Source organism: Orcinus orca, chromosome 11, assembly GCF_937001465.1.
Source record: "Orcinus orca chromosome 11, mOrcOrc1.1, whole genome shotgun sequence".
Lineage (NCBI taxonomy): Eukaryota > Metazoa > Chordata > Mammalia > Artiodactyla > Delphinidae > Orcinus > Orcinus orca.
In genome coordinates, this window is record NC_064569.1 from 76239396 (window position 1) to 76261442 (window position 22047).

Sequence of the window (22047 nt, forward strand, 5' to 3'; positions counted from 1 at the left end):
GTTTTTCTCCATGGCATAATTTCCACATCTATGAAACAAGAAGAACCAAAAATATCCAACTCCTTTGATTTTTGTTTTGGAGGTTGCCAAACCAAAGACCAAAATGAAAGAAAATACAACACTTGTTCTTTTTAACTCTTTCTTTGGCAAACTCACAATGGGTATATCTTGACACAAGAAAGCACGTAGGGGACAGAGAAAAAGGAAAATATCTGTCCTTCCTGAAAACAGATTTGTTACCACTGAGTAACAGGTGCTTAATCCTCTGTGGGGGCATATTCCAGCCTATAGAGAGGAACTAAATGGAGTGAAGGAGCAACCACCTGTGTTAGTGATTCTGATCTGTGTTTGATTCCTTCAGGACCTGCTGGCCTTGGATATTTATAAAAGTGAAGCTGAGCCTTTGGCGTGCTACTCAGACTATCATTATGTGCTAGGGTGGGGTGGTGGTCCTCCAACAGGCTGATTGATAGCAGCTGGCTAGCCAATCAGAGAGCCAGCCTAGTCATTTAGGGGGCAGCATGGATGCTTAGCTCAATTTTCCGAAAGGGGAATTTGATGGTCAAGGGCTTCACCTTATGGTTTTAGGTGAGATCCTTAATAGCCAACCTCTCAAGGTCTTCACCATAAGAACTCCATGTGCCTCAGCTCCTGCACTGTCTCTGCTCATGCCATCTCTCACTCTCTTCTCTTCTGTGAGCTATCATGGAACCCACTGTTGGCTTACCACCTCCTCCTGTATGTCATCAGCAATGTCTCCTTCTCTTTCCTAGGAGATCTCAAGCCTTTCCAAATACAATGAGTCATTAAGAAGCATTTTTAAAATATGTAGTTTTATATGGGTGTTTTTGGTGTTATTTGTTTCAACTTTGCTATTTGTTTGAAAGTTATCAAAGTTTACAGTTGGAAAAAATCCTTTTTTTTTTCCTTTCCCCAAAGTCAGTAACCTCAGCTATTGACACTATTGCAAGAGGTTTGTACTTTATCTGGATGAAGACAGAATATTGCTAACACCTGTCCACCAACAGGAGGAAAATCTTGCCCAGGAAAGGACGGCAGTTCCAGAGTGAAAGAAGACGGTGAGAGTGAAGAGAGTACCTGGAACTCAAGAGTATCAAGAGTAGGAGGTGGCACCAGAATGATTTACTAATATTTTGGCTGTCATTAGAATGGTAGACACTTCACCATACAGGGGTGTGTCATGTACTGTGTACTGGAAAGGGCATGAAATCAGAGGGACCTGGTTATAATTCAGGTTTTGCTATATATTAGCTTTGAGATTTTGGCTAAGACACTTGACCACTTTGATTCCACGGTCCTCACATGTGGAACGTGTAAAATGCTAATGATAATAATAATACTTGCCACCCAATGTAAAAATATTGTCACTGGCATAGTAAAATGGTATATTGGTATAGTAACCCTTTAAACTTGTTACAAAAGTTAGAATGTTTTGAGGAGGGAGGTTTAGAAGTGCTTTCCATTGATTTGCTTACAAAGATATTTTCATCTTCCACTAGAAGTGTTGGTTATGAAAAACCTCTATAGAAATAATGATTTTTGAGGTTTTCTTCTGTTACTGTCAACCACTTTTAGCAGGTGTACAACTTTCTGTGTATGTCACCCAATTGACTTAAAAGTGATTTAATGGATGTATTTACTGTGCCTCATTTCATAAAGGAATCTGAGTAAGGACCCTCAATTTAACATTCTTTTCTCTTTATATATTTGGAGCAGGCATTTATCTTGCCTTCCAACTCCAAACTACATGCCCCAGACACACTTACTGCTAATGTCCCTAATTCCTCATGACAAATCCCTATCTGTGCAGAATAGCTGGTTGATTGCTGTAACTGAATCCTGACTGATTGATTTGTACACTTTTTTTGGGCAGGACCCCTGTGATATAGAGGAATGAACTTGCATTTTAGTGGGGGGAAAACAGATGATAAACAAATAATTAAGTAAAAGTTTTAGTAACTGATATGTCCTTCAGAAAAAAATAAAGCTGGAAAAGGGGATGGGGAGCGCAGGAGGTGAATGTTGTAAGTTTAAATACCGTGGTGGTGGGTACTGCAGTTTTAAATACAAGTGGTCATGGAAGGCTTCCCTGATAAGGTGACTTTTGAGACCCGACTATTATGTTAATTAGGTGCAAGTCCCTGGTGGAGTTCATGTGTTAAAATGCAATTATCCAATTACTCCTTTCCTTAGATAACTCCCTAAATGATGCTGTTTTCCATCTCCAGGTGGTTATATTCTCTACCCACAGCAAACATGGCGGAAAAGGCTTCATCCTGATATCTGGGCCACCAATAAAGATGGCCACAGCACTTCCTGTGTTTGCCCTTAACAAAAATGGCGACAAAACTTCCTGTTCGGGGCTTTTGCCTTCAACAAAAATGGTGCTTACGGTACAGGTTCCCTGACACTTTGGAGTCCGGTTGCAGTTTTTTTTTTTTTTTTCCTTAAGATACGTGTTTGCAGACGTAAGTAACAGGATCCCAGAACCCCCGTATGCATCTTTTCTCGAAGGCCCCGCGCCGCGGCGTCTGTGACCTGGGCCCTGCGTGGCTCCCCCGCCCGCTAACTTGCTCGCGGCGTTCCCGAGCCGCTCGGGCTGGGGTGGCGGTGGAGGTGCTCGGGGCCCTGCTCTCCCCTCGGTCTTCTCTGCAGGTCATTCCCAGCACCCGCTTTATAGCGGGTCAGGTGGCCCCTAAAATCTTTCATAGTTCTTCCCGTTCCTAATGCCACAGGGCTTCAGCTGCCGAGGCGGGAAATAAAAAGTTCCACATCGGCGGGGACAGCTCAAAGGGCACATTTTCCTGCTCACCTGCCGCCTCTCGGGGTCGCCCGCTGTGGCTCTACTTTCTGTGGGTGTCATAAAGCCCCATTTGCCGCCCCCCGTCTCCCCTCCCCGCCACTTACATACCCTCTTAGCCGTCCCTCTGCTCACTGGTGCAGTGGTCTTAGAAACAAGCCTTCCATGGCGTGTGGACGTTAAAAAAAAATCTTTTAAAGGAAAAAAAAAAAAAGCACATTAAACGTCCCGTGCATGTGTGGCTATGACAGTGTTGTGATGGAGATTCGAAATTCTTCCAGAGGAGAGCTGGAGTCTGTGACTATATATAAGATTTACTGTAGACTGGGCATGAATGCCTAATGTTCTCCTTGAAGGCAATGGTGTATAGGCCTTTTCTCTTAGGGAAAAAGATCCTTAAACTTACTGGTACCTGCCGGTTTATTGCCCCACTTCCATTGATGATCAAGTTCTGCAGATGCCCGCGGTCTTAAGGGCACTTGTGTGCATATTGGCGGTTTCTGCAGTAATGGGGTATCTCTGATGAACGCAATGTTAAAGGAAAAGCACTATTTCTACTCAAGTATGTTAGAATGAAATGCTCCTCTGTAATCCTCAGGTAAAAGTTGCTTTTTTATTTTAGAAGATGTTGGGGGTAGGAGTTTATTACTTAATTTATTTATTTTTGCTGTGTTGGGTCTTCGTTTCTGTGCGAGGGCTTTCTGTACTTGCGGCAAGCCGGGGGCCACTCTTCATTGCGGTGTGGGGGCCTCTCACCATCGCGGCCTCTCTTGTTGCGGAGCACAGGCTCCGGACGCGCTGGCTCAGTAGTTGTGGCCCAAGGGCCTAGTTGCTCCGTGGCATGTGGGATCCTCCCAGACCAGGGCTCGAACCCGTGTCCCCTGCATTAGCAGGCAGACTCTCAACCACTGTGCCACCAGGGAAGCCCCAAAAGTTGCTTTTTAAGCAGGGTCTCTAATCCACTTTTCCCCAAATCTCTTTATGGAACAAGGAATGGAGCTAGGACCCCATTGTGTGGAAAGTAAAAGCAGAGAAGATGCTTCATGTTCTGAAGCATTCGAAATTAATTCAGCTTGGCTTAACAGCCGTGTATTAAACACCATGGGCTGGCGTTCTGCTAGGGTTCAAAGATGTCCGTGACCTTAAGGAGCTTGCACTGTAAGACACTATCTTTGGGGGCTCATCAGGCTTCCTGTGATCTGAGCTACCATTTTGTGTCTTCCCAGGGGGAGATGGAGGCTAGAGACAAGCAAGTGCTTCGCTCCCTTCGCCTCGAGCTGGGTGCAGAGGTCCTGGTGGAGGGACTGGTCCTCCAGTATCTTTACCAGGAAGGGGTCTTGACAGAAAGCCATGTTCAAGAAATTAAAGCTCAAGCCACAGGCCTCCGGAAAACAATGCTGCTGCTGGATATCCTACCTACCAGGGGTCCTAAAGCATTCGATGCCTTCCTAGATTCCCTGCAAGAATTCCCCTGGGTAAGGGAGAAACTGGAGAAGGCAAGAGAAGAAGCCATGGTTGAGCTGCCTGCAGGTAGGCCTCAAAAAGATCATTCCAGACCACCTCCAAGATTGTTGGAACTGTGCCCTTTGGATTTGAAGTTGGGGTTTTAGGCTGGGTGGGGGTTGGCAGGTCCTGAAAGTGGGAAAGGAGTTTGGTTTGCAGGCATGTGGCGCTGGAGGGACTGGTTGAGGAGATGGAGTTAGGAAGTGCAGGGAAGGAGGGAGGAATGGAACACGATTGAGAGGGTGAGGAGGGAGCTCAGAGAATACATTTAGAAATGCTTCCAGGGAAAGTTGGCAAGTCACTTGGGAGGCCTGTTCTCATCAGAGAGCCAGGTCATATCTCAGCCCTTGGCATTGGGAGCCATTTGGAAAGTGCAGATGGGAAAGCAGGCTTTAGGCTTCCTGATAACTGATTCGTGGGGTGCCAGAGCGGCCGGCTGGGAAAGGTCAGACTCATGAAGAAGGGGACAGCCTCTAGGAAGGCACGCCTTGCACCTGTTCCCTGGGCTGTCCTGCATGGCCAAAGGGGATTATTTGGAAGGCTGGCTTAGTTTGTTTTTAAAGACTATTGATTTAAAGTCATCCTTTTTAGTTTGGCTTTGTTCAGACACCTGGAGTATTTAATTTTATAAGGACAGTAGTTTTTTTTGGGGGGGAGGTGTCTTATTTTGATTTTAAGGAACGTTGGAAGCTATAGAAAAGAGAAACAGTCCTAGTGCTATCAGCCTGGCTTGTAGCAAGAAGATGTGAGATGAAACACTTATTTCTTCTCAACACCTCCCATGACAGTCTACTTTTTACAGAGATTGAGGAGCAGAGAACTGAACTGGCAAAAAAAAAAAGAAGGAAAAAAGAAAGTTGACTTGTAAATTTTTAACAGAGTTAGGAAATTGACATTCTTAGTTTTTTATAGCAGTGATAGTTAGACCTACCCCAACTCAGGGATCTCCAGAATTTGTTGTTGCTGTTTTTCAAATACCAATATAACTAGTAAAAACACAAATGCCGGTAATAAAGAAACTACTTTTATTATTTTTGCCCCATGGACCTCATATTTTGAATGATTTTCCAGACTACATGATAAGTAATCATGACTAATTCTTCTAATATTTTTATTAATGACATATGTCTGAATATTTGATCAACATGAGATAACTGGGTGACTTAGGAAGGCCTGGGAAAATCCCAGTGGAAAAAGCAAAAATATTTTCATTTCCTTGCATGGCCAAATTACAGGTAAATGTATGTTCCAGGCTTTTTGAAATACTGAAAAAAGCTGGCCTTTGAGGACTGCAGGAATTTTCAGGTTGGATTGTTCTTACAAAATAAAATACTCCAGGTGTGTGAACAAAGCCAAACTGAAGTAGGTAAAATGTTTCTACCACTTGATTGAAAGCAGAATATATAACATAGAAGTGGGGAGATGTTAAAAGAAATATTAGGGTGTCCGATATCTTTTCATGGTATTTGACTTAGAGGTTCCTCTTGGCAACACATAGTTGGAAATAACAAAACAGGCAAAGCTGAAAGCCTGTTACTACTGAAATACTTAATTTAATTTTATAATCATTGTAGGTGTTGTAAATAGTATGATTGTATGTTGTTCAAAGAGGTGTGACCCCGTTTTCATTTCTTCTGATTCATTCAAAGAACAAGAAAAGTTATTTTTACCAAATGGTGAAAGTTACAATGATGTTGAAGAAGAAAAAGAAAAACATATATATTTTTAAGTGAGCAGTATGAAACATTGCGGAGCAGGAAAAAATTCAGTGTATCTGTGCTGAAGTTTGGAAAAATAACGTTAATACGTTAATACTGTGGAAGTGGTCAAATGGAACGATAGGTTGGCTACTGCACAAATGAAGTCCTCTCAATTGTTTTACTTCTTGTTGAGTAACACTGCTACTGAAAAAAATATCCTGAAGAGAGAGTTTGATTTACATAGCGTTCTGTATACTTTCCACAGTGGCAGTTACACAAACTCACTTTTTAAATAGTTTTTGTTAATTACTGAATATTTTAAGTAAGATTACAAAATATAAGTAAGGTGTGAAGAACAATGGTACAGTGAACACCTGTCTCCCCATCACTCAGTTAAAAAATATTACATGGGGCTTCCCTGGTGGCGCAGTGGTTGAGAGTCCGCCTGCCAAAGCAGGGGACACGGGTTTGTGCCCTGGTCTGGGAAGATCCCACATGTCGCGGAGCGGCTGGGCCCGTGAGTCATGGCCGCTGAGCCTGTGCGTCCGGAGCCTGTGCTCCGCAACGGGAGAGGCCACAGCAGTGAGAGGCCAGCGTACTGCAAAAAAATAAAATAAAATAAAATAAAAAATTACATGGCCTTTGAGGACCCCTGGGTGCTCCTCTCAATCCTAGCTCATCCCCAACCTCCGCTCACCGATAAACCTTGAATTTGGAGTTTATCATTTCCTTCTTCACTTTGTAATTTTCCATCTCATAAAACTCACTTTCAAAATCCACATATGTTATGGAAAATTCACTACACCATAAGTTTCAGCAATATCTATATACGTAAGGCGTGGAGGAAATGGTATATTTTAAAGGAGTTGTTAGTTAACAGCCTTCTTTATTTGAGACCTTAAACTTTGTGTTAAATTAACTTGATGGCTGTATTTTAATTATGAAATTAAATTAGGACTTAATTAATTGGAAACCTATTTTTTTTTAAATCCTGGAAAGAGTATATTAGACTTGAAATGCCTTCAGTTTTAATGTAAAAAATGCGAATGGACCCGGAGGCCTATTTTCCAGGACCCCAGTGCTTCTCCAGTGTCGGAGTAATTTTAGCAAGGTTTTAAATAGTCCATTTAAATTTTTGTAAAGGCATGTTTGAACTTTGAAGAATTAGAATGTAGGAAAATGTGGTGCTTATGTATGTATGTGTATACAATAACCTCTTCTGACTTTTTACTCCTTTCAGTCGCAGTTATTAATTAATTTGTACAGGTTTGGTGGTCTTCTCTTGGGAGGCTTTGTAAACGAATGGGGAGGAATGGCTTTCTCTTTGGCCGAGAGGTCTATCCTGATTGATCTGAAGGAACTGATGTTATTTTATAAAAAGTTTTCTTGTTTTGGTCTTTTCAGAGATTCTTGGTTTTCCTCTTGTTTGTTGGTTACCTTTTGTGTTTCACTTGTAAACTTTGAGCTGCTTCAGAGGCCTTCTTTGGTGATTGATCCCGGTTAGTTGCTTTTAATTTATATTCTGGGTGTCATTTATTTATTTATTTATTTTTAATTTTTATTTTATTTTTAAATAGACACCTAGCCATTTTATTTTATTTTATTCTTGACTGTGCCGTGTGGCATGTGGGATCTTAGTTTCCCCACCAGGGATAGAACCCATGCCCCCTGCAGTGGAAGCCCTGAGTCTTAGCCACTGGACCGCCGCAGAAGTCCCTGGGTGTCATTTTTTAGAGAAGAATCAAGTTGTATCTTGATTCTCTCTATTCTTCTAAACCATGCCCCCAGGAAATCCCAAAACATTAAAAAAAAAAAGTTAAACTTTTGATTCTCTCAGTGTGCCTAGATGACTGGTATCCCTTTCCCTATTAAAAAAAAAAAAAAGACCAAGTTGTTAATGGATAATTGATTTTGTGTTTTTCCTCACCTTATAAAGACACTTATATTTTATTACTTTTTAATCTTTTTTATAAATTTATTTATTTATTTTTGGCTGCGTTGGGTCTTCGTTGCTGTGCGCGGACTTTCTCTACTTGCAGCGAGCGGGGGCTACTCTTCGTTGCGGTGCACAGGGTTCTCATTGCGGTGGCTTCTCTTGTTGCGAAGCACAGGCTGTAGGCGTGCGGGCTTCAGTAGTTGTGGCTCGCGGGCTCTAGAGCGCAGGCTCAGTAGTTGTGGCACAGGGGCTTAGTTGCTCCGCAGCATGTGGGATCTTCCTGGACCAGGGCTCGAACCCATGTCCCCTGCACTGGCAGGCAGATTCTTAACTACTGCACCACCAGGGAAGCCCAAGACTCTTATGTTTTAAAAGAGGAATTCTGGCAATAAAATGACTTAATCCCGCTTGGCACCATGGAAGGCACACTTCATGGTATGTCCCCTACTGGACAAGGTCACGTAGTAGACACTAGATTAGCTGGAAATCCTCCCTGGGCTCCTGGCAGGTCACTTAGGAGATGAGGATAGTGCTGAATCTGGGTAAAGGCAGCATGTGTCTTCCTGCCTGGCTTCCCACTACTCATGGGCCCTGTTTAGGCTGACAAGCTCGCTCTGGTGCCTGAGCTAATCTGGATCTGGAAAGGAGGTTTGTCAGCAGCCCCTGTCTCACCAGCTGGTAGGACTTAGCCTTAGGTCATGGTGGGAGTGACTTCTGGGCCCAAGGACTCCCTGTTCTACCATGTTGGCCCTGGCTGTGGGATTGGGTCTCTGCCATGATTCCCACTTAACAGTCAGCCTGGCAACCCTTCCTTTAACCCCAGTCTTTTTTAGGCTTGGGAGTTTTTTTTTTTTTCTTTCTTCCTAGGCTAAATTTCTGCTTTATATTCTCTTAGCCACCAGCAAGGATGAAAGATAAATATCTTATAATGCAGCTCAGTAACTCCTATTTTAGCATCAGATGCCTCAACTCTGGCCTGCTGGAGTAGCTGTCCTGGGGCTGACATTTGTTGTAGCCTTGCCTGAGCTTGAGCTGGTCCTCGCCGTGGACCCTGTGCCCTGGACTCTGTGGCTGTCCTCACTGGAGCAGGATGTAGGGCTGGCCTGTTTCCCCTCTGCCCAGAGGGTCCAGGGCTCAGCCTGTCCCTTTTGGAGCTGGCCTCGTGTGACCACGTAGAGCTACGTCAGCCGCTGTTTTGAGATATACTCTGGCTGTCAGATGTATACTTGGATACATCTGAAGTTACTGAGCAATAAAGTTACTGAGCAATAAAAAAGCAATGAAGTTTTTACTCTAGGTATTGTAATAGGCTTATTAGAGAGATTTCTAGCCTGGGACTTTTTAATCATACCATGAATTCATACCTACTCTGGGTATGGTAATTTCAGTGTTGTCTTAGTTCATCAGGCTTGTGGTCTGTCCAGGCACTTCCACTGTGGCTGAGTAGTGTTCACTCTGTGTCATCCTGTGTCTTAGAGAGGGGATGGTGGGTCAGCATTCAGAGCAAGACCCCTCCTTGTGCTAAGGGCAGATTCTACAGAGAGCCCAGGTTTCTATGTGTCTCCAATATGATTATCATATACTTCCTGAGGACCAACTAGATGCCAGGCACTAGGTGATAAAGATACATGAAGATCTCCAGATCAGCTGAGAAGACTCGTTCATTCATTCAGCAGATATTAGTCTTGACCACGTGCCAGACATTGGGTGCTGGGTACATCGTAGTAAACAAAGCGCCTGCCCTTCTGGAGCTCACTATATTCTGTAGTCTGATGGGGACCGACTACGAGCAAGTGAATAAATAATACATCAGGTGGTGAGAGTGCTTTGAAGAACAGTGTGCGTGGTGTTGAGGAAGGGCTTTCCGTAGTATGTGGGGTGGTCAGAGAAAGCTGCTCTGATGAGAGGACATTGAGTAGAGACCTGAATTCTTAAACAGAGTGGATACCTGGAGGAAGAGCTTTCAGATAGAGGGGACCACGAGTGCAAAGGAACTCAAGTGGAGCCCCAGTGACAGGGTGCCTAGAGCCCAGGCCCTTCTGGGAGAATAATCTTTCTCCCAGAGAGATGCTACGTCATATTGCCGGTTGTAAAGGCCCAGTCTCGACTGTTTGTCCTTGTGGTTCCCAGAATGTGAGATGTGTGCACAGCCATGATCTTGGGTGGCTCTTAAAATGATTTTAGATGATATGTGGACATGGGATTAGATCACAAGGTGAAAGAGCTATTTCCTTTTTCTTTCTGTTTCAATCCTGATAACATCCAAGTGAAAACCTCCATTTGGTACAAGTGTTTCTGTAACATCTCTTGACACTTGCCAATTTTTCTTCGTAACAGACAGCAAAAGCTCCTCATGCTTAAAGCCTTCTGTAGACAACAGTATTTAGTTACAATTTAGTTGTTTTGCTTGTTTTTTCCCTTGTATCAATTTGATGGTTTTATGACATTATGGCAAGTAAAACTGTTTTCTGTTTACTTTAAAATACATTGTATTTAAGTAAAAATGAGTCAACATAAAGAAAAAGACTAAGAAAGTAATAATGGTATGACAATATGGCAAAAAGTGTGAAGATGCGTGTCATGTATTTTCTCATTTGAAAAGAGTGACAGGAGTTTGGGGCAGGAAGCATCGTCTGGCTGGCACAGTTGGGGCAGGAAGGCTCTGGCTCTAGTTCAAATGGAAGATAACACCATATTCAAGGTACTTTACTGTTTTGCGTATTCAGTGGATGCACAGTGGCTGGGAACTGGTTAAATTTATTAGCAGAATTGCCAGAATGACTTAATTTTAAGTTGTCTAATTTGTAAACGCATTCGCTTGCTAATGTAACAAGTCAGCAAAATGGAGACACATCCCAGTATTCCAGACTTTAAGACTGGGAGGGTGATGGTTGCAGATCATCTCATTTTTTTCTGAGAAAACGGAGTGCTAGAGAGATTAAGACAACTTGCCCATGATCACACAGCTAGTTAATGTAATTTATTGCCAGGACTGGAACCCAGGCCTCCTGACTCTGGATTTAAGACTTTTGCTATGCAGTCTTGGCTCCCTGCTGGGTTTGAAATGGAATTGTATTATGCTGTAGTGTTAATCATTGAAATTAGCCTTTAAGAAAATTGTACTAATGCTTTTTTCTTCATTTTAAGAGGAAAATTTCAAGGGCTTTTAGAGGTATACTGGGATGAGATTTTACTAAAATATTTAATTTTTATCAGTGCCAATTTTAATCATTTAAAAGGAAATTTTGATGGGTCAGTACTGCATTTTGTCAGAAGACTCCACCCCTCACCCCCCCACCCCCTTCTGCAAGGCTGACATACAGAAAGGGCGGAAGACTTTTATCAAGTATTTATGGGACTGATGAAATAATGCATCTGTTGGCAGCAAACTGCAGCTCTTTCTAGGAATAGCAAACCGTGTGACAGGTCTCTCCTCAGCAGGGATGCCTCCATATCCATCTAAAAAATGGATTTAATGTTCTTTCCTTTTAGAAATTCTCACTGTGACTTTTTTTTCTCCCTCCTGTGGGTGTATGGGTCGCTTGGCTACATCAATCACCCTACTGACCCTCAGGGTTGATTTAGCTCAGTGTTGTTTAACTCTGGCTTTTAAAAAAAGCCTAATGATCCTCAGGCTTCACCCCAGGCCAGTTCATGCCAAAATCTGTGGAGGTGGGGTCTGGGCACAAACACGCATACGCAGGCACAGACACCTTCCTAGGTTAATTTTGAAGTGCAGCCAGGATTGAGAACCTTGAGATCCGACCAGCAGATCGTGCACATGGCTCCTTTCTCGCTTATTGCTTCCTGGGTATGGGCCTCCCAAAGCTGTGTGCTTGCTTGAAGAGTTGCTGTTGTTTTCAGGTGGGGGAAGGTGGAAGGGAGCTAGGAATAGGATGTAGAAGGATAGATAGCTTTGTTTTAAATCTGTGCTCACCATTGTTGTTAATTCTTTGAATTCCCTGAACATTGTTGCTTAAGAAGGTTCTAGCATCGCAGACCCCATGCAGGTGTGACTCTACGACCAACATTAGACTCCATTAGCGCTCCTTGGGGATTCATAGGCTACGTGTTCACAGAACAAAACTGAAGAGAGGGTTTTGAACTATCTGGTGAATTTGGATTTGGGGGAATTCCATTCATTGTCTATTCACATTGTTTAGTAATTACAGACCATCCACAATACTGTGTGCCCTGTAGATCAAGCTATGTCCAAATGGAGACAGAAGCTGCTGGAGGAGAGTGAGTTGGGTGCTGCTCTCAGCTACAGAGGGAGCTGAAGATGGCTTGAGGGTGGATGAGAGGAGGAGAGACAAATGGCCAGTCGGGAAGACTGGAACTGGCTTAGTCTGTCCATCTGTGGGTTGGTCAGACAATCTGCCCACAGTTTCTGTTTATAATTAAAAATGAATTTTAATCTTTTCTGTGTCTCACCAAGAACCTCAAATAATACCAGTGAAATAATAATCATAGTATTTATCAGCAGCTTAACTTACCATGTGCCAGGAACTGTTCCAGGTCCTTTGCATTTATTAATTCATTTAATCCTGACAGTAACTCAATGAGGTAGAAGGTATTATTACCCTCATTGCACAGAGATGTGAAGTCACTTGCTCAAGGTCATACAATGTAGTTAAGCCAAATTTGCAATCTAGGCACTTTGACTTCAAAGCCTGCTGATTCATGTCCTGTAAAGACACTTTCTCAAAATTTGCTTTTCTCTCCTCCCTAATTCTGATAACCTGTGGCTGCTTCAGAGCCTGTTATTTACCAGCCCCCACGTTTTCCTCCCCCCCTACTCCAGGCTCTCCCAGACATGCAGCCGCAGGATCTTTTTCTTTCCCACCTATTGTCCAAAAACTAATTTCTGGTTGGTCTCTCTCTCCCATCTCTCATTTTATCCTTTTTGGGGGTGGGGTGGGGAGGGGGAGGGTCTAATGTGAAGCCATAGGGGGGTCAAGGGACAGGGCCCTTGGGTTGCTTCCATCCCGCTTGCTACCTTGAGAGTAAAAAAACTCAGTCTTCTTGGCTGTGATCAGGAGATGGTGTGTTGGCTCTCCTGGTCCTGGAATCAGGTCCCACTTTTCCAGCTCCTAAATCATGCTATGGAAAGTCATCAGTTCCAATAACCAGCTTTTCTGGTGGCGTGGCCTCAGAGTTTAACTGTACGTTTAGCAAGGTAGTGTTCTCTTTTCATGGGTATAGTTCAAACTTGTAGGCTGCTGTTGTAGCTAGCTGCCGGAATGTTTGCCTTTACTTAATTTTAATAGGCAGCTGTGTTTATACTTGTTCCTCTGTTTGAGCAGTAAGGAGTATATGAATATGATTCTTTGGAGGACTTTTCCCCCAGAGGGAAAAAAGAGTACATTGTACTTTTCCAAACAGTAAATTTTAATTGAGAAGGAAATGTAACTTCTAGAAGTTTGGGGCAGGTTTTAGTCTTAGGCTTTACTTTTGTTAGCATTATAAAAGAAATCTTAACTCCTTGTGAGAAGCGCCAAGTTGACAATTCCTGGAAATGTTCATGTTCTATTTATGCTCAGCACCATAGCAGAGAGGGTGGCGACACTGTTACCAAAATAAAACTGCTGAGATGTAGTAAGTGACAAACGAGAGCTTATGGTTTTATAACCTAAATATAAGACTTTTAAAGCATCTCTCAGTCCCACCATTTGTCCGTAAGGTATATGGGGGCTGAGTGGTAATGATGCAGTTGTTATGGAGAATTACAGAGCAAGCAGAGCACATCTGTTGGGACTTGCCCTGTTGTTAGAACTGGGGAAGGTGAGAGCCGGAAGGTACCTCAGAGACTTTACAGATGAGGGAACTAAGAGATGCGTATCAGTCAAACATGTATGTGGGCTCTTTGGTTCAACCAGTAGACCTCTTGCTAACATAAGCAAAAGTGGAAATTTCTGTAACGTGCACTGGGTAGTTCACAACTTTGAAGTAGTTGCTAAAATTTCAGGGCTCAGTAAAGGCAGGAGTCAGGCAACCCTGGGGATTTCTGGACATTGATGACCATCTCCAGCTCAGTTCCTCCACTTTGTCTTCTCTCGACGTTCAGAGTCTGGTTGGCCTAGGCTGAGTCATGAGCCCTTCCCTTAGGACACCAAGTCACCTGGAGTGGGGAAGGGACAGTTCCAAAAGGAAGAGGTGAAAGCTCATTCGTGCTTTGTGATACTGGGGCTGGACCCTGCAAACATTTCTCCTTTGTCAGGTGGTGCAGTGTTAGTTTTCATCAGTATCATGCCCATTCTTTTTATATTTAACAGGTTCTACACTGTGGGCCTGGAAAGAACTGGTAGCCCTTTAAGGAAGGAGAATGTTCTACATCTTTTTTCTTTTTCTTTTTCTTAAAAATAAATTTATTTATTTATTTATTTTTGGCTGCGTTGGGTCTTCGTTGCTGTGCACGGGCTTTCTCTAGTTGCAGTGAGCAGGGCCTACTCTTCCTTGTGGTGTGCAGGCTTCTCATTGAGGTGGCTTCTCTTGTTGTGGAGCATGGACCCCAGGCATGCGGGCCTCAGTAGCTGTGGCACGCGGGCTCAGCAGTTGTGGCTCACGAGCTCTAGAGCGCAGGCTCAGTAGTTGTGACGCATGGGCTCAGTTGCTCCGCGGCACGTGGGATCCTCCTGGACCAGGGCTCAAACGCGTGTTCCCTGCATTGGCAGGCGGATTCCCAACCACTGTGCCACCAGGGAAGTCCCTGTTCTACATCTTAATATAGCAAGGCCCAGGTTGAAGGCCAGAGGTAGTAGGAAGAGTAAAGGAGAACAGTTTTTGAAAGAAGATAGGTCTTCTAAAACCTTTTCAAAATCAGACGATATTGGGGGGAAAAATGGATTGAGAATGTTGAAGTAGAGAGGAGGTTAGAAGGAGAATTTGGATTGAGTTCTAGCCTAAGGGCTTTACATATATAAACTCACTTTATCCTCATAGACCTTTGAAGTAGGTACTATTACTGTCAGTAGGTAAATCGCCCAAAGTCACACAGCTCAATAGTAGCAGAGCTGAGATTTGAACACTGACAGTCTGGTCTTCCAGTCTTATTGATCACTAGGCAATTCCAGTTCTCGGTTCTGATTGGAGTCATGTGCCTTAGATTACCTGACCTGGGCTAGGCACAGCTTCTTTATTTCCTGACCCCTTTTTGCCTTGGGTCTCACCTGTGGCCAACATTTTCATGCTTTTTTTGTTGTTGTTGTTTGTTTTTTATACAGTTTACCAAATGGGAGATTAAAAGATATACCAAAGAGGATAAAAAATGTTTTCTAAGAAATGTGATTAGACAAAGATTTTAAGAGATTGACATGGCAATTTTTGTTCGTTGAGTCTTTAAACTCTTCTCTCCCCTTTCAATTTCTTATTATTCTCAATTAGTCTCAATTTGATGGTGCCATGGGAAAATGTGCTTTTTTCAGGCCTCTCCTATTTGTTTCAGCCCTTTTATTCCTTCATGTGTCTGTCAGGATCCATTCTAGAGACAAAAACCACTAGTTATTTGAATAAGGAAAATTTAATATAAAGAATTATACACTAGTAAAAAGTTAACAATGGTTAACTACTGACAGAGGTAAAAGAGGTCTCCAAGGAATACAGGAATAGCAAGTGGAAGAAGCTCCTTTTTCTAGGGCTGGAAGAGAGTACAGGTTGAAGGCACTACGAGCTTGCACAAGGCCCCTCTCCACTCCCAAGGCTGTGGTTCAGACCTCACTGGAGGTGAGGTGACTGCCACATGAGTGTGCAGCCTGCCGGTGGCCAGGGAACTAGCCGGAGGTTCCAGGCTGGAGCTGGTCTGTAGGAGCTGCCCACCAGGTTGAGAAACTTGTTAGAGAATGTGGGTAGAGCAGAGTTGATTCTCAGAAAGCAGACTGCTGAGTGGTAGAGAAATTCCCTGGATAGTGAGCACCTTTTGTTTCCCAAACACCCCTGGCAATAGTACACTTCAGGGGGGATAAAGCATCCCAAACCAGAATGAAAAGCCCCTTCCTCTGCAATGGCCTTGCAGTATCCCTCTAGTGCCCTCTACTGATGAAAACTAACACTGCACCACCTGACAAAGGAGAAATGTTTGCAGGGTCCGGCCCCAGTATCACAAAGCAGGGCAAATAGGGTGAATACATTGTATTAGCAAGAGGTAATACATAGCTAATTGGTGCACCTCATCTGTAAAAGGATGATAGTACATAAATCCCGAAGTACTTCTTAGACGCTGATTCATTCATTCATTCATTAGGCAACATTTTTTATCTACCATTGCTGGCTGTTCTGCTAAGGCTTTGAGATTATGATTGTCATTGTCTATTTTTCTTTGTTCCTTCCTGCAAAAAGAGTGCAGTCTTCTCTAAGGCAGAGGCTGTGGTTTTTTTTTTTTTTTTTTTTTTTGCGGTGTGCGGGCCTCTCACTGTTTTGGCCTCTCCCGTTGCGGAGCACAGGCTCCGGACGCGCAGGCTCAGCAGCCATGGGTCACGGGCCCAGCCGCTCCACAGCATGTGGGATCTTCCTGGACCAGGGCATCGGCAGGCGGACTCCCAACCACTGCGCCACCAGGGAAGCCCAGAGGCTGTTTTTTTCTCTGTACTTGCAGAATCTGTCTAGCATAGTGCTCGATACATGTTAATCCTCAGGTTTATTGAATGAATGAAGGAATGACTATAAAGATGAATGTAAAGGCAGAGTAGTACCCTCAAAGAGTTTATTTATTTTAATTTATTTTAGGTTTTTTTTGGCCGTGCCACACAGCTTGTGGGATCTTAATTCCCTGACCAGGAATCGAACCTGGGGCCCCAGCAGTGAAAGCGCCAAATCCTAACCACTGGACTGCCAGGGAATTCCCATCAGAGAGTTTAAATTGCAACTGGGGAAAGGTAGAGGCAAGTACTTAAGTACTGATATAATACAGTATTCTGGTTATCTTTCGTTGTGTAACAAGCTACTCCAAAACTTAGTGGCTTAAAATAACAGTCCTGTATTTTACCCATGAATGTGCAGTCTGCCCAGGGCTCAGGTGGGACAGCTCATTTCTGTTTCACCCCGTGCCAATTGCGGTGGTTTACCTGGGGCTGGAGGATCCATTTCCCAGGTGGGTTGCTCACATTTCTGGTAAATTGGTGCTGCTTGTTGATTTCTCTCCACGTAGGCCTTTCTACAGGTAGCTGGGGTTTCCTCACAGTATGGTGGTTGAGTTTCAAAGGGCAGGGAGTAGAAGCTGCTTGTTTCTTAAGTCCTGGATCCGGATACTGGCATAGTGTTGGCTTTCACTGTGTTCTTTCAGTTAAGCTGTCCCAAAGCCCAGATTCAAAGAGAGGAGATAGAGACCTCACATTTCCTGGGGGGTATGTCAATCATTTTGGGGCCTTACTGTACTTATCAGATATAGTGGTTTAAAATATGTATATTTCTTATCATAAATGGGAAATTAGCTGCCCTGTATGAAAGTGACTTGTAAATTAATAACAAATGTTATTTGATGTTGTTAATGTTTAACAAGAAAGTTTTAAAAAGTGAAAATGGATTTTCTTTCCAAATATAAAAGCAACACGTATTTGTTGTTTAAAAAAAAGCTCTAGAAAGATATCAAGAAAATGGAAATCACCCATAATCTTATTGCCCAGAGATAACCACGGTTTATAATAAATGAGTAGTGAAATGCAATATTTGGGTTTTTACCACAGGAAATTTTGTTTTAGAAGCTCTTTCTTTTCTGAGCGCTAGTCATTTTGAGAAAGTTATTATTGATACTAACACTGAAATCCATGTGATGCCAAATAAAGAAAAAAATTCAGATTATATGTGTGTGTGTAAAAATATGTATTTTACTTCAGAGAGTGAAACTTTCTGAATCAACCTGAAGTAGTCTTTTCACATTATTATGAAGGCTCGTTGCTATTTCAATTAGCAGAGGGTGGGTGTGGGAGCGCTGGACTTAAATGACCTTCTCCAGTGACTCTTAGGGAACTACGAGTGGTATTTTTCACTCTGCCATTTAAAGTATTTTTCTGTTTATCTTTCTGTGAGTATTCTATTTCAAAGTATTGCACTAGATTATTATATAACCTGATTTTTTCGAAGTCTCCTGTCTGTATGCTTTTAAATACTACTACATTTCTAAATCTTTCTTCTTCACTGTTTTTCCCAAACTGTTGGGCTATAGGTGATTAAGCCTTTGCCTGTGGCGTGTTAAGATATATTGATGTCCTTCAAATTTACTAGATTGGTAAATATGTTAGTGTTCTGAATTGTAGATTAGATTTTTTTCCCCCTTGCTCTTGGAAAGGCATTCCGAATACCTTTTTTTTTTTTTTTTAAACAAATCAGTATATTTCAAAGAAACTGTTAAAACCTTTGGCAGAATAGACATATCCCACGCCCCTCACTCTTTATTACCAGGGTAATACCATAAACCATTGTAGGAGGGGCTGGATAAGTCAGAGAAAAGAGCAGGTATGAGAAACACCAGAACTTTGCTTCCTGCATGATTTCAGCAAACACTTATTGAATATCTACTACGTGCCAGGAGTTAAACAGGTATACAAAAGTTAAGGTATAATCCCTGCCCTCAAGGTGCTCCAGATAAATGAGATGATACATGTAAAGTACTTAGAACAGAGCCTGGCGTATATTACACATTCAGTTAATGTTTGCTGAATGTTAGTAAAATTCCATAGGAGGCATACAACTAGGAAAAAATGTCTAAAAAGTCTTCTTAGGGAGACAATAATGAAAATAAGGTTGAGAAGCACTGGATGGGGAAGGACTTGTTACCTGATTGGACCCTGGGCTGAGGGAGACGGAGGATTCTGGGATGACGCCCAGGTTTCTGGTTTGGACACTTATTGAAATTCACCAAGACCGGATACACAGGAGGTATGATTGATGTACAGATTATGCTCATTGAATTTAAGCTAGTAGTGACTCACAGGTATTGGGCACTTATCGTGAGCCAGCTCCTTTAGGTGCTGTACATTTGTCAGTAGTGCGAAGTAGATACTATAATATTATTGTTCCCGTTTTAAAGATTAGGAAGCTGAGACCCAGCCCAGGGCCACATAGCATTTCCTTTAGTGAAAATGCTTGGTAAGCTTTTGGAGATGTGGGTCTAGGTTCAGGATGGAGTCCTGCTTCTACCTTTTGTTTGCTGTTTGACCTTGGGGATTATTATTATTTTTTTCTCTGAATATAATTCCTTTGTTTGTAAAATAGAGCTGCCTCTTGCTCTTCTCCAAGAGTAGTTGTTCACGTTAAATGAGAGGAGATACGAACACATCTTCTAAAGCGTATGTGTATATGTAGGTAGTATTTTTTTTTTTTTTTGTGGTACGCGGGCCTCTCACTGTCGTGGCCTCTCCCGTTACGGAGCACAGGCTCCGGACACGCAGGCTCAGCGGCCATGGCTCACGGGCCCAGCCGCTCTGCAGCATGTGGGAACTTCCCGGACCGGGGCACGAACCGGTGTCCCCTGCATCGGCAGGCGGACTCTCAACCACTGCGCCACCAGGGAAGCCCTGTAGGTAGTATTTTTAATGTTAGCTGGTACCCCACAGTAAATGCCGTTTTCTCCCTTGCTGTACTTCTTGCCTTTCTCCTCTGTGTTCAGGTAGCTCCCAGGGGTGTTGGAAGGACAGAGTGAGAGCCTCCCACCCTCATCCCTCCGCCATTTTTGTTGCAACTATGTCCATGTCGTCTGATTCTTCCCCATCATCCATCCCAGAAGATGACTCAGGAAGCTTTTATTTCCATGGGTTTTCATGAACCTCCTCCCATCTAAACACAGTGATTCACTTCTCAAGCTGTAGTCATTTGACTTCTGCCCCTTACAGCTGTTTTCACAGAGGTCATCGGTGACCTTTGGTTAGGTCGATCGACGTTTTTCAGGTTGCCACTTGCTGTCTTGGCAGCATCTGACGTTGGGGGCCACTCTCTCATTCTTGATGTTGCCTCCTTCCTTGGTGCTGTTTTTCCTTCTGCCTCTCCATCTACTATTTCTCAACTTCTTCTTAGTCTGCTTGCCTCTTAAATGCTTGTCTTCTCCTAAGTTCTGTCACATCCTTCTTCTCCTCTCACTGGCACCATTCTTCTTGGGCAAAGCCCATCTGTACTCATGGCTCAATGACCACTTCAGTGAGAACTGCTTCTAAATCTCTGTCTCCAGCCCCAATAGATAGCTGCACCCCAGTCCTCGGTACCTTAGCTCAACATGGCCAAAATACGACCCCTCATTTCACACATCAAACTTCCTCCTCCTCAGTGATACTTATTTTTCTCCAATTCAAAAATATATTCCTATATATGGGCTTTATTTATTTATTTATTTTTGAGTTCCCCAACCAGGGATTGAACCTGTGCCCCCTGCAGTGGAAGCATGGAGTCTTAACCACTGGACAGCCAGAGAAGTCCCAAAAGTGGGCTTTTTTAAAATTGTTATTTTATTTTATTTTTTTTTAAAGCACTTATTCCAGACGTCACTTCTTTCTTGAAGCTTTGCATGACCTCTTCATGGCTAGCTGAGAAACTCCTCTTCTGTGTTCCCAGAGGGCTTGGGGCATGTTTCTGTTATGACACACCCATGCTATGTTAGAGTTTTGTCCTCAAGCATACTCTGAGTTTGGTGAGGGCAAGAACTTAGTTTTACAACCTTATAGACTCAGAACCTAACATGTTGCCAGATACCTAGTGGGACCAATAAACATTAGTTGAATGAGTGATCTGTGGTAGCCTTATTTGCTCCCCTCACTTCCCTCTTAATCTCTAAGTACCATAACTATTTATATTAGTTTGCTAGGGCTGCCATAATAAAATACCCAGGCTATGTGGCTTAAACAACAGAAATTTATTTTCTCACAGTTCTGCAGGCCGGAAGTCCAAGATCAAATTGTCAGCAGGTTTGTTTTCTTCTGAGGCCCCCTTGGCTTGTAGATGACTGGCCTCCTGCTGCCTCTTCACATAGTCATCCCCCGGTGTGTGCATCCCGGTGTCTCTCTGTGTGTCCTCATTTCCTCTCTTATCAGGATACCAGGCAGGTTGGATTAAGGCCACCCTAATGGCCTCGTTTTAACTCAGTTACGTCTGTAAAGACTCCAAGTACAATCACAGTCTTAGGTATTAGGGGTTAGGGTTTCAACATATGAATTTTGGAGAGGCCGTTCAGCCCATAACACTATTATTGCTTTTTGAAAAACTTTATCTTAGTTTTCAGCTCATCCTGGATAGGCAGCAGATAACAACTCTTTAGTTCTTGACCCTCCGTGAAAGTGATTCTTTGGCATTTCTTAGTCGTTTCTATTTAGTGTTTGCTGAATACCAGCCATTAGCCATTCATTTTACCAAACTTAAAACAGAGTTTGTTCTGGTCCCTGTGTAGCATAAGTTCTGAACTGTCTGTCTGGGTATTAATCCATTTTATCAGCATTATTAGTAACTGTTGTAATAATGAAATCTCACATGGGGGGTGGTGTTCCTTAACTTCCTTATTGCTGAAAATTCCAGTTGTGGAGGTACAGGTTAAGTATAGGAGTGGGTACAGCAGTCAGAACCCTTGAAGCCCAGCTCTGCCCAGGGCCAAATCATTTTAAAGATGAGGGGAATTCAAAGACTGAAGATTTGAGGCTTTCAGTATCGGCCCCTTTGAACTGATATTCTTAGGAATACGGTACAAAGTAAAAGCAAAATGAAAATCACCCCCTCCAACATGCACATATCACAGGAGACTTCTAACAACACGGCTCCTTGCCTGCTAAGAGAATAGTTTTGTGCACATAGTAAGTAGCCTTGGTTCTTCAGTTCTGGGCTCCTTCATTAATCTGCAGTTCAGCTTTCTTGCAGTTTAATCTATAGCCCATCCCCTGGGCTAGTTACTAGCTGACTTCCGTTTTACCCCTTCATTTCCCACAAGTGCCCTAGAGTCTTGGCCTCCTACTTCCTTCTTCTTTTCTCCCCTCCCCAAGTACTGCCCCGCCCCCCAGCTGTCACCTCCTTTGCTTGGGTTCCTCTCCCTCAGGCTATCTCGTAATCTCTCACGGGCATCCCTTCTCCTCCTGTTTCATTCGCCTTCTGTTCCTTACTTCTTTCCTTCTCCAACGGACTTC

At 43.1% G+C, this 22047-nt stretch overlaps 1 protein-coding gene and 1 long non-coding RNA gene across 15 annotated transcripts in view; one reads left to right on the plus strand and one right to left on the minus strand.

The window, feature by feature from the left end:
* LOC125960540 (uncharacterized) overlaps positions 1 to 22047 on the minus strand; it is a 293564-nt gene that overhangs the window by 45535 nt on the left and 225982 nt on the right. The window lies entirely within an intron of this gene.
* Positions 2315 to 22047, plus strand: part of CRADD (CASP2 and RIPK1 domain containing adaptor with death domain) — a 246893-nt gene continuing 227160 nt past the window's right edge. For 12 of the 14 annotated variants that reach the window (XR_007470301.1, XR_007470302.1, XR_007470305.1 and 9 more), the window contains exons 1-2: positions 2344 to 2489; positions 4048 to 4351. Coding sequence is in view for 3 of the 14 variants with exons in the window: in XM_004269538.4 (XP_004269586.1) it covers positions 4054 to 4351 (298 nt within the window). In the remaining 11 variants the exon portion in view is untranslated. Of the gene's footprint in view, positions 2490 to 4047; positions 4352 to 22047 lie in introns of all 14 variants that reach the window. The other 2 variants (XM_049694857.1, XM_033427727.2) reach the window with 2 other exon arrangements.